The sequence below is a fragment of the Xyrauchen texanus genome, chromosome 29, assembly GCF_025860055.1.
Source record: "Xyrauchen texanus isolate HMW12.3.18 chromosome 29, RBS_HiC_50CHRs, whole genome shotgun sequence".
NCBI lineage: Eukaryota > Metazoa > Chordata > Actinopteri > Cypriniformes > Catostomidae > Xyrauchen > Xyrauchen texanus.
Genome location: NC_068304.1, coordinates 8,836,379 through 8,848,818, shown reverse-complemented (window position 1 = coordinate 8,848,818; position 12,440 = coordinate 8,836,379). Strand labels below are relative to the sequence as shown.

Below are 12,440 nucleotides of genomic sequence, written 5' to 3'. Positions count from 1 at the left end.
ATATTAAGAGAACATAATAGATATTTGTTGCCATGTTTTACAGGGCTGCCACACTTTATGAACTATGGATTTCCATTATCTTTTCAGACGTCTGTGGGCCTATTTACAATTATTCACTTCATGCATCTTGATCGATATGATGTATGCTGTACTATTGGGCAGTCGCATTCCATTTGCATGAGGCAAAATATACCAGTCTCCGTAAAACAGATCTAAATCCAATCTAGCCTGTACTATTTCTTTTTATATGCAAATATAACCAAGTTCATTTTCGTGGTGAAGCTAATATTTTATAGATTAAATTGTTTCTGCAAGCTTGAGACAGTTTCTGTTGAAAGCTGTTTGCATATTTGTCACTACTGTTTGAGTTTCGCTGTATCCTGCGTCTATGTGTCTCATTTATGATTGTGGGGGTCCTAAAATTCCAAATGATTAAATAGATTTGGGAGGAGTGAAGTTTACTATGTGGCCTGAACAAGCAGATGGATTTACACTTGTCTGAGTCACGTCTTGTATGCATCTCCAACCACCTCTTGAGGTTTGAGTTCATCCGAAATGAATCTCGGAGGGCATTTGCAATTGGTCTTCTTGATCATTGGATATCTTTATGATTTTCAGATATGATTATCTTGGTGTTGCTTGATTGGATAGTATGTGACAATGAAATAAAATGTGACCAAAAGTATGTAACATTGCAGACAGGCAAACAGGAACTAGACGAAGATGAGATGATGTGAAGGATCCAAGTGCAGTTTATTTACAAGACGTGGAAAACCAAATAAACACTAGACTACAGCTTTAATGAAATGAGAACCTGAAATGAGAGATATGAACAATAACAATAATAAGAGCATTACACAACCACAATACTTGATAAAGAACAATGGCAAACATGAGGGCTTAAATACATGGACATGGGTAACCACATGATATAGACAGCCAATGATGAGACTAAACTAATGAACATGCTGTCAAGACTAATATACAGGAACCAATAGTAAAACAGAACTGATAAGAAGATAACAAGACACATGAAACCAGAAACTCACATGACAGGATCAAATTCCTCTGCTTATAGTCCCACCTTTGGCTAATTCCGGTTAAACAATTAGCTCAGGATTTGAGTGCTTGTGATTAATCCGGAAACAAGAAGGACCATTTCCAAGACAAAGATTTATTTACTGTTAACTTGACGCATTTACGTTTCAACTTCCAAGGCAACATATACCACACTGATATTATTAATAGTCCCCCTGGAGCATTCTTGGGTTAAATGCTTTGCTCAAGAGTGCAATCTAGGCTAAATGCAGTGGACTAAATTGCATTTGAGTAGTTCACATGACATGCCAAGCAGTGACAAAATTGTCTTGCAGATGACTTTTAAATAATTTTAAACAACTGTAACCGTTTAAGGACAGGCAATGAGGAGGTGGGAACCAGCTGAACTGTAAACATAAGTTTAATGGTAAAACTCAACTTAAAACAATATAAGTACGCGTAAATATGCGTCTCTCTCAAACTGGTGTCTCCGGCTCCTCTTTATCTTGATTTCCCGCTGATAAGTTGATTCAGCGCCGGCCGTGCACCCTCATGGCCCGGCCACGTCCTCCTCCTCGCTCACAACAAAATATTTCTTATTCTTGTAACATTATTTAGTGAAGCGTCCAAGGCATGTTGATTCAATTGAATCTATAGTGCATAAAACCATTGTTAAAAAATGAATATAACTTTCTGTCAGGCAACACAGTGGTGTGATGATTCTAGTACATGGAAAAGGTAAAGTAGGTTAGTTAACTGAGAAACAAGGTCAACGCTTGCATAAAGTATTAATGTTTGTTAATGTTATAACCGGATGATACTATACAGTTTTACTGAGAAAAACATTTTTAGACTTTTGGGGCCCTATGTTGTCTTATAACTTGTGTGGGGGTCCCTGGGCAGAAATAGTGGCTTTATATAACTACAGCAACGCAGACTTGTCTGATAATTGCGTAACTTTTTATAAAACCGTCTATAACAGCTAGCCAAGTATAAATCTAGACAGTAGGTGAAAGGTCTAATTATAGCATCACATGTAAAGAAAGATTTGCACTCTGTAACAGCCAGAGCAGGAATAAACAAACTTGACCTACGACTGACCTGTCTTGTAATACTAAATACTGTCTTGCTGTTTCTGATGACCATAGTATTCATCTATACGATAAACATATTTGACTTCTGGTATCAAAGTCCTGAAAAGAGGTACCACAACAGAAAGCATATTAGTTTACTTCTCAGTAACACTTGCGGTGGTATCCATAAGAGACCCCAATGAAATTTTAGGATTTTTTATTTCCTTTTATCACTGAAAATAATCAAGTTACAAGATTTTGAAAAACAAGAGAATGAAGATGGAAGATCAAGATTCTGCCCTATAAATAAACTTGTATTAAGTTTATTTTGCTTACCCCATTGGCAGATTTTTTTTCTTGTTTTGAGTCTAAAGTTCACTAAATTTAGTCAGATTTATCTTAAAACAAGACTTAATATCTTATCCCATTTTGCTTGACAAGTAAATAAATCGTGTTTTAAGAAAGTTTAGATAATTTGACAGGAATACAAGACAAAAATACTTGTCTAGAAAATCATTTTTTGCAGTGTATGTACATTTTTCAATTAAACTTATCACTCAAATTTTTATGCTGATAATATACATTTGAGCGCCCAAGTTTGAATCCCCCTTGCAGAATCTACAAATATTTATTATAAAATAAATAAATAATAGGGATCATAAAAAATGCATAGATTTTTGTTTTAAGTAGTACTGCCCTGATGAAGAAATTTTTATTTAACAGATATTAACATCACTGGATTTGCACAAATGATCCTATTCAAAAGTTTACTTCCCATTGGTTCTTAATATTGAGTGTTTCTTCCTTGATAATAAATTACTGTTTGAGTCTTTTGTGACTGTTATTCATTGTGAGTCTCTGCTTTGTCCTGAGCAGTGAAGATGCCCACTGTTCAATAGATGAATCCTCCTCCAATACTGCACATTCTTTGGTTTCCCAGCATCTTCTGCACATTTGAGTTCTTCCAAACAGTGGCTATATGTTGAGATCTCGCTTTTGACACATAGGACAATTGAGGGACCAATACACAACTATTACATAAGGTGAACACATTTATAGATCTCAAGAAATCAACACACAACTTTAAAGGGGGTGTAAACTTTTTAACAGGTTCATTTGTTTAAATTATGCTATTATTTTGTCTTGTAATATATGTTATTTCAAATAAAAACATTTTTACCCTTTGCACTCAACAGTAATTTGTAACAGAAATGTTTTAATTAAATTCGAACGCAAAATAAAAGCATTTTCCCTTCTGGCCTCAGACTACCTTTTAAATCAAATATAATTAAATGTTCAAAAAATATATATTATGTAATATAAGTTTTAATTATGCAAGAAAAAAATGATAATATCTTGCATTTCAGACTCTCAAAGAACTGAAAACAGCTAAAATCAACCTATAATAGCATCAGCTACTAACCCAAGTGTCTTTCTGAGTGCAAGCAGGGGCGTAATCCAAACAAGCAAGTGCAAACGATTATCAAGCCAAATCTATGCCCTTGAATGCAAGGCATTTGACAAGAATGTAAATGGGAATTCACTAAAACATTTGTTTTAAGCTTTATATTTAGTGTAATTAGTGCAATAATACTATTGCTCATACTTATGGTTGGGCATTAAATCCTTGAATTAAGTCTAAAATGTACATAACTACACTGGTTGTGATATAGACATGAAAGATACCTCAAAGACTTACTTTGATGGATGGATCCAAGCCATATCAAAAAGACTGGGTCATTAAGTTATTTGACATGGGCACAATAAGCAACAACCTAGAATAGTCAGGCAACCACATAACAATACCCTAGCAACCAGCCAGAACATCCCAGCAACCTCAGCTGTGCCTTGGCAATCATCCAGAACATTCAAGCAATGTGGCAATAAGATTTGCACTAACAAGGACCACTGACGTTGAGAGCAGAGAGGACTGTTAGAGGCAACAGTGGCATTGTCTGTTACTTAGTATTGTGGCTAAACATAGTCCAAAGCCTCTTAAGTCAGGTACGGCATAAGTTCCTTTCCGCGCGCAGCATCCGCGAATGAGCATTCAAAGGCACTTGCTTAAGAGAAAATCCCTATTGGGGATTTTAATTCTGCTCGAGCAATTACGTGAGTGATGGTGGAAGACTCAGACTGAGACTTGAAGCCTCATTCTGTTTGTCTCATCAGCGATTCAGAGCTAGCCAGCTACAGTGGTTGCCCACATCCCATTTTTTATTCATTGTTACCTGGAGCATCACACGTTGACCCTTCACCAACCACAGCCATGTGTGACATGGGCGGACTGGGCAATCTTGTGGCTAACACGGCCTACCTGAAAGCACAAAGTCGAGACGACAAGGAGATGATGAAACGAAGGCGTAGCCTCAACCTTCCCAAACCAGAGCAGTGTACTGCAGTCCGTGCAAGTATTCCCAATGATTTTGAGCAGATCTGCGAGAAGCAACCCATCGGGAAGACTTGCTTTCGACAATTCCTTTTAACCTCCAGTCCGGAATACATTGCTGCTGCTGAGTTCCTTGATGAGTTGAATGACTGGAATTTGGCGGAGGCAGGTGCAAAGGACAAAGCCAGGCAGAATATCATCAACAAATTCTGCAAAGCCGATTCCAAGAGTTTCTTGACCTTTCTGACTGGGGATGTGGCAGAGAAGTGTAAAGCAGTCTCGGAAAAGGACTTTGAAGAGGTGATGATGGAACAAGTGAAGGATGCAACACACGAGTTCCTGAAAGGAAATCCGTTCACCGATTATCAGACAAGCCCGTTTTTTGATCGATTTCTGCAATGGAAGGAATTTGAGAAGCAGACAATCTCTGATAAATACTTCTATGAATTCAGGACTTTGGGGAAAGGAGGATTTGGAGAGGTGAGTGTTTTTACCATCCTCCTTTTGATGCCAATTTTTAAGCCCATTAAAGAAATAAAAATATGTCTGTAGATGTGAACATGTCACCAATTCTCCATTACTATAAATATTTCCTCATCTTGATAGATCCAACGACTGCTTTTGACCTTTTTGTGTTTTGATTGTATCTACCTCTAGTTAAACTCAGGCCTTCACAGGGTTTTTTAGCAGTAATGCAAAGTGAATAGTTACTCTGGTCTGTCAAGTAAAAAAAAAAAGAAGAAGAAGAAAAAACACCATAAAATCACTTTAAATTATTAGATTTTCATTGGGGGAAAAAACAGTTACTTTTTGCCTTTTGACTGTTCTGCTCTATCTTTTCAGGTGTGTGCTGTTCAGGTGAGAAACACAGGTCAGATGTACGCCTGCAAGAAACTGGACAAGAAACATCTGAAGAAGAAAGGAGGGGAGAAGATGGCTCTGCTGGAGAAACAGATCTTGGAGAAGGTGAACAGCCTGTTTCTGGTGAACCTGGCCTACGCGTTTCACACAAAGACCCACCTGTGTCTGGTCATGACTCTGATGAATGGAGGGGATCTGAAGTACCACATTTACCACATTGGGGAGCACGGTCTTGAGATGGAGCGTATCATCTACTACACGGCTCAGATCACCAATGGGATCCTGCATCTACATGCTATGGATATTGCGTACAGGGACATGAAGCCAGAGAATGTGTTGTTGGACAGTCAGGGCCAGTGCAGGCTGTCGGACCTGGGTCTGGCCGTGGAGCTTCCAAACAGGAAAACCATCTGTCAAAAGGTGAGGACAAACAGGAATTTTTTTACCCAAAAATTAAATTTCTTTTCACATTATTTACTCACCCACATGCCATCCCAGATGTGTATGACTTTCTTTCTTCTGTAAAACACAAATTAAGATTTTTAGAAGAATATTTTAGCTCTGAAGGTCCATACAATGCAAGTGAATGGGTGCCAAAATGTTGACTTTCTAAAAATCACATAAAGGCATCATGAAAGTAATCCATATGACTCCAGTGGTTAAATCCATATCTTCAGATATGATAGGTGTGGGTGAGAAACAGATCAATATATAAGTCAAGTTTTGAAATTATTTTCCCTGCCCAGTGATATGCATAAAGAATGTTAATCTCCAAAAACACAAGAAGAATGTGAAAGTTTAAGTGGAGACTGACTGAGCAGGGAGGAGAATTTAATATTGAGACTTAGATATTGACCTATTTCTCCCCCACACCAATGATATCACTTCTGGATACATTGATTTAACCACTGGAGTTATATGCATTACTTTTATGCTAACTTGTATGATTTTTGGAGCTTCAAAAATTTTGGTCACCATTCACTTGCATTGTATGGACCAAAACAGCTGAAATATTCTTCTAAAAATCTTTATATGTGTTCTGCTGCAGAAAGGGGTGGCATAAGGGTGAGTAAATTATTACAGAATTTTCATTTTTGGGAGAATTAACCCTTTAATATATTACCCCCAGTTTTCCCCAATCTTATAGTCACTATGGTTATAGCCTAGCAAAGTACTAATAGCTATTTATCACTACTAACATATACCTAAGCTACTATAACTATACAGACTTATAAAAATCTCCCCTAAAGAAAGTTTTATTGAGGATTATGAAAAGGTTGCTGCTGGTTCCATGTTAGATTTGATAGAAACTGCCTTTTCTATTTCAGGTGGCAAAATGAATGTTGATAGTTTTCACAAAATCGTTTTTCTCATAACCCCTTTTTCTCTCCCATACCCTCTGGCCTCTTTTGTTGTCTTTTCCATCTCAGGCTGGCACTAAAGGGTACATGGCACCAGAGATTCTGAAGCAGGAACCGTATCGTATGTCAGTGGACTGGTGGGCCCTGGGTTGTAGTATCTATGAGATGGTGGCTGGCCATTTGCCCTTTAAAGAACACAAAGAGAAAGTCCAGAAAGAAGAGGTAACCAGAAGAACTCTAGAAGATGAGTGCAAATTTGAACACAAAGGGTTTGACGCTCCCACCAAGGACATCATTAGTCTTTTTCTGAAAAAAAATGTTGAAGACCGTCTTGGCTGCATGTAAGTGGCAGTGTTGCTGTGGTTCTGTGAACTGAAAACCTAGTGAGCTGCCTAACTTGACAGCATTCCAAAAGGTTCATTAATTTGCCTTCTAAAGGCTGAGGGTATACTGTGTTTTTCATGTGCTGTTATGTCTTGTTCAGTTAAGTCTTTCAAAGCATAGTCTTGACCACAAGCCTTTATGGATGAGTTTGATGCATGCGCACTATGACTGCTTTATGAATCTTTTGGTCTGCATTTGGACAGTCAGCGTGGCCTGTGCTGATGACGATATTTCCATTATGCATACTATGCATGGGTTGTAGCAGCACACGCAAAAGCAAAGTATATTTTGGCCATCACATTCCTTCTTTTAGCCAAATTCCAAGGCAGCATTTCATTTATTCTTTGCATGGAAGGAGCGCAATGAAAAATAAATACACAACGTCAGACAAGATGAGAGAAATTATGATGTTGTTCAATACTGAAAGTATAGATGCAAAATATAAAGTAATTTTCAAAATAATTATATTATCCATAGAGCTGACAATCGCTAATTTCTTTTTAATTTAATTTAATTAATATATTTATTATAAGGGCTTTTCTAAGGACATGTCAATGTTCGCATGCATCAGAGTCTAACTTTGGATGTGTCGCCTCATAAACACAGCGGTTTTATGACGCTATGTCAAGTTAAATGTAGTTTGAAATAAATTTTAAAAAATCACGTCTCGAGACCCCTGCAATCGGAGTTGGGCCCCCTGTTGACTGGTACTAGTAAAAACATGAAGTACTTCAAACGGATAGTTCACCCAAAGATGAAAATTCTTTAATCACCCTCATGTCATCCCAGATATGTATGACTTTCTTTCTTCTGCTGTACACAAACAAGGACTTTTAGAAGAATATTTCAGCTCTGTAGGTCCATACAATGCAAGTGAATGCTGGCCAGAACTCAGATGGTTCTAAAAGCACATAAAGGCAGCATAAAAGTAATCCTTAAGACTCCAGTGGTTAAATCCATTTCTTCATATGTGATATGATAGGTGTGGGTGAGAAACAGATCAATATTTAAGTCCTTTTTTACTATAATCTCCATCTTTGACCAGCCCCGACCAAAAGGTGGCTGAATGTGAAAGTCACAACCACACCAGAATGTGGAGGTGAAAATTAAAGTGTAGATTTACAGTAAAAAAAGTACTTTAATATCGGTCTGTTTCTCACCCACACCTATCATATCACGTCTGAAGAAATGTAGTTAACCACTGTGCGTTTTATGTGCTTCATGTGCTTATTGGACCATCTGAGTTTTGGTCACCATTCACTTGTATCGTGAGGACCAAACAGCTGAGAAATTCTTCTGAAAATCTTAATTTGTGTTCTTCTGAAGAAAAGAAGTCATACATATCTGGGATGGCATAAGTGTGAGGAAACGAAGAGAGAATTTTCATTTTTGGGTGAACTATCCCTTTAAGCATGAATTGCCCCGAAGGTAGGAATATTCCTTATTACCGTCCAGGGGCATGATTAATTGCATTTATTTTTGTACACATTATTTTTATATAATTAATCGAACTGAATTAATAACTTTAATCAACAGCCCTAATTAACCAATATATATTTTATCAACACAGTGTTAGCTTAGCAACATGCTAACATCAAAATCTATAGGAATCAATTGTGCGTTGAGACTCCTGTGCACTTCTTGTAAGGAATGTTATATGTATGATGTACTACTTTGTTCCTATGTAGAATGTTCCTTCCAAATCAGTCACTTATGAGGGTTCATTTCAGTTAGGATGCTGAAGGAAGGGAGCTGCTTATGCAGGGAGCTGGACTTGACTTATGCAAGTCAGCTTATTTTGTTTTGGAACAGAGTTTATGTATTTCATGGCAAAAGGACACACTGTTTGCACTGGTGGTCATTATTAGGACATGGTCAGTCCAGTTCTGCCCTCCGCCTGCCAGATTAGAAGCAGAAGATTTACTCTGTCAGCAGAAATAAGCCAGTGTGGTACCAATTCTAAGAAATGGTCTGTTTAAAATCAGTCTCTCTCAGTAATTGAGTTTGCAGTTGGTTTGGTTGGAGTAAAGCATGAATGTTATACCAAATTAGCTCTGGGTCATTTAATTCTCTGGGTGAAGACACCAGGTAGAGATTCCATAACAGTTTTGTTGCATAGGCATAGGTTTAAATGACATTAACATATACATATATTCCTATAGTCACTTGTAGCACTTTTTGAAGCTAATTATAAATTACTTTGAATGCTGTACATTCATGCTGTACAACATTTAACTCGCTTTTAGTGCCATATTACTTCGGAACTGCTGCAAAACGAGTCATGAATAATATTATTTTACCAAAATGTCGTCACAGTCGCATAGTTTTCATGAGATCAGGCTGTTTTATATCATTATATTTCTGTCATGTTGGACAGTTGCACATATGCAATGGCACTACCTGTGAACTGTTTTTGTCTTTAGGGAGGATGACCCTCGGAAACACGAGTTCTTCAAATCTATCAACTTCCCTCGACTGGAGGCGGGGCTCATTGCACCTCCATGGGTGCCCAAACCCAACGTTGTGTACGCTAAAGATACAGGCGACATCAAAGAATTCTCAGAGGTCAAAGGGATTGAACTTGATGCCAACGATGAGAAGTTTTTTAAAGAATTCAGCACAGGGGCAGTGCCAATTCCATGGCAACAGGAGATGATTGACAGTGGACTTTTTGATGAGCTAAATGACCCAAACAGGAAGGAATCAAAAGGAAGACTGGAGGATGATGAGAAACAATCCAAATCTTGCACTCTTCTGTGAGAGAATGAGAAAATATTTCACAACAAATCTGTTGTTTTATGTTTAACTAATTGAAATGTGCTTTATACATTTTCTCTTAAAGAAACAGTTCACCCAAAAATTTCAATTCTCTCATCATTTACTCATAGATATGTGAGATATATTACCATCACAGATATGTATGGCTTTCTTTCTTCTGCAAAACACAAATTGTGATTTTTAAAAGAATATTTCAGCTCTGTTGGTCCATACAATGCAAGTGAATGGGTTCCAAAATTTTGAAGCTCCCAAATTGCACATAAAGACATCATAAAAGTCATTCACACGACTCCAGTGGTTTAATCCATATCTTCTGTAGCGATATGATGTGTGTTGCTGAGAAACAGATCAATATGTAAATATTTTTTTACTTTAAATCTACACTTTAACATTCTTCTTTTGTTTTTGGTGATTCACATTCTTCATGCATATCATATTTATTGTAAAGATGGTGCCGCAGATGGCCACCTCGGTGTGGAGCTCTCCGATTCTTTTGTTGTTTTTATTCGTTTGTTATGTGTTTAGTAATTCTTACTGGGGACAAACTGCTGAACATTCGGCAGCACATACCAGACAATCTTTTCCAGATTTTTGACTATTCAGATGTTTTGCTGGACCTTTTAGTCAGAGGCACAGCTGTGTTGTTTAAGCACGCTGTGAGACACAGGCGAGGGAAGCGAGCTGGAGTGTTGGTCAAGCTCCGACAGCGTGGCTTTCGAACAGCACTGCCGAGTATTCATCTAGCGAATCACCACTCTCTCCCTAACAAAACTGACGAACTACATCTCCTCACCCATACAAACAAGGACTTGCTACTAATCCAGTTCTACTCAGCAGTCATTGAGTCTGTCCTCTGCACTTCATTGACTGTCTGGTTTGGTTCAGCAATGAAATCAGACATCAGAAGACTACAAAGGACAGTTTGGACTACTGAGCATATTATTGGTTGCCCCTTGCCCTCCCTTCAAGAACTGTACACTTTCAGAGTGAGGAAAAGGGCTGGTAAAATCACTCTGGATCCCACTCACCCTGCCCACTACCTTTCGGAAATGCTGCCTTCTGGCTGATGCTTCAGAGCTCTGAGCATCAGAGCCGGAAGGCACAAGAACAGTTTTTCCCTCAGGCTATCCATCTCACGAACAGTTAAAACTATACTATAATTATGTGAAATACACAGCCTAGTCAATTATATTATTTTACATATACTACCCCTTCTGCATTACATTCCCTTGCATCTGTATATAACAGATTTGTATTTGTACATACTATATATCTATATTTGTCTAATTGTGTATTTCTATATATACTTATATTTCAATTTGCTCTTTAAAAATTTTATTCTATTTTTTATTATTATGATCTCTGTCTTGTTGTATTGTTTGAGCACTGGAAGCTTCCTTGTTTGTGGAAGCATACTTGGCAATAAAGCTCATTCTGATTCTGATATCCAGGGCGTGCTGAGTTACTCCAGCCAGGTTGCTAGAGAGGGTAGAATCACATGGGGTAACCTCCAAAGAGTCACGATTAGTGGTTCTCGCTCTCAGTGGGGCGTGTGGTAAGTTGTCGGTGGATAGCTGAGAGTAGGACGAGCCTCCATATGCTGTGAATCTCTGCATTGTCATGCACAACAAACCACATGATAAGATGCGCGGATTGACTGTCTCAGAAGCGGAGGCAACAGAGACTTGTCCTCCGCCACCTGGATTGAGGTGAGTAACCGTGCCACCACGAGGACCTACTAAGTAGTGGGAATTGGGCATTCCAAGTTGGGGAGAAAAGGGGATTAAAAAAATTAATTAAATGTAATTAATTAAGGACTTAATTAATGATCTGTTTTCTCACCCACACCTATCATATCGCTTCTGAGGACTGGAGTCTTATGGATTATTTTAAAGATGCCTTTATGTACTTTTTGGACCTTCAAATATTTGTTCACTGCATTGTATGGACCTACAGAGCTGAAATATTCTTCTAAAAATCTTTTAAAAAAATCTTTTCTAAAAAAGTTCTGCAGAAGAAAGAAAGTCACACACATCTGGGATGGCATAAGGGGGGAGGAAATGATGAGAGAATCTTCATTTTTGGGTGAACTTTCCCTTTAGGATACTTTCCCTTAAACTTTAAAGCTTTTTAAATATCAGGTTTTTGTGGCTTTCGGTACATTCTGGCTTGTATCTTTGAGACCATCAATATGCTAGTGTCCTACTAAAAGTTGACAAAAGAAACTTTTAGCAGACAGTCACCTCTTTTGGGCAAACTTACCAAACATATTATGCCCTACAAAGCCAAAATATAAAAATTAAAAACTGTGAATCTGAGCATACAGGAATTATGACAAACCAGTCTGTCACAGGATAGATAATAGCCAAAGAAACCTGATTTCGGTCATTTGACTTTGTATGTAAGTATTTATGACTCATTTAGCATTCAGGGGCATATACACATTTTCTTCCAAAAACAAATCTCTAGAATGACAATGTGCCCTTCACTGAATCCTACATGCCACAGACTGGCAATAGCAAGTAGAAAATTATGTTTTTGCTGGGCTGTGACGTA

At 37.9% G+C, this 12,440-nt stretch overlaps 1 protein-coding gene across 1 annotated transcript; it reads left to right on the top strand.

Annotated features, from left to right (window-relative positions):
* Positions 1-4,380: 4,380 nt before the first annotated feature.
* grk7b (G protein-coupled receptor kinase 7b) lies at positions 4,381-9,866 on the top strand. The gene is given in 4 exon segments (XM_052097536.1): positions 4,381-4,980; positions 5,344-5,781; positions 6,792-7,073; positions 9,534-9,866. Coding segments are annotated over 4 exon segments (1,653 nt in total).
* The last annotated feature ends 2,574 nt before the right edge of the window (positions 9,867-12,440 follow it).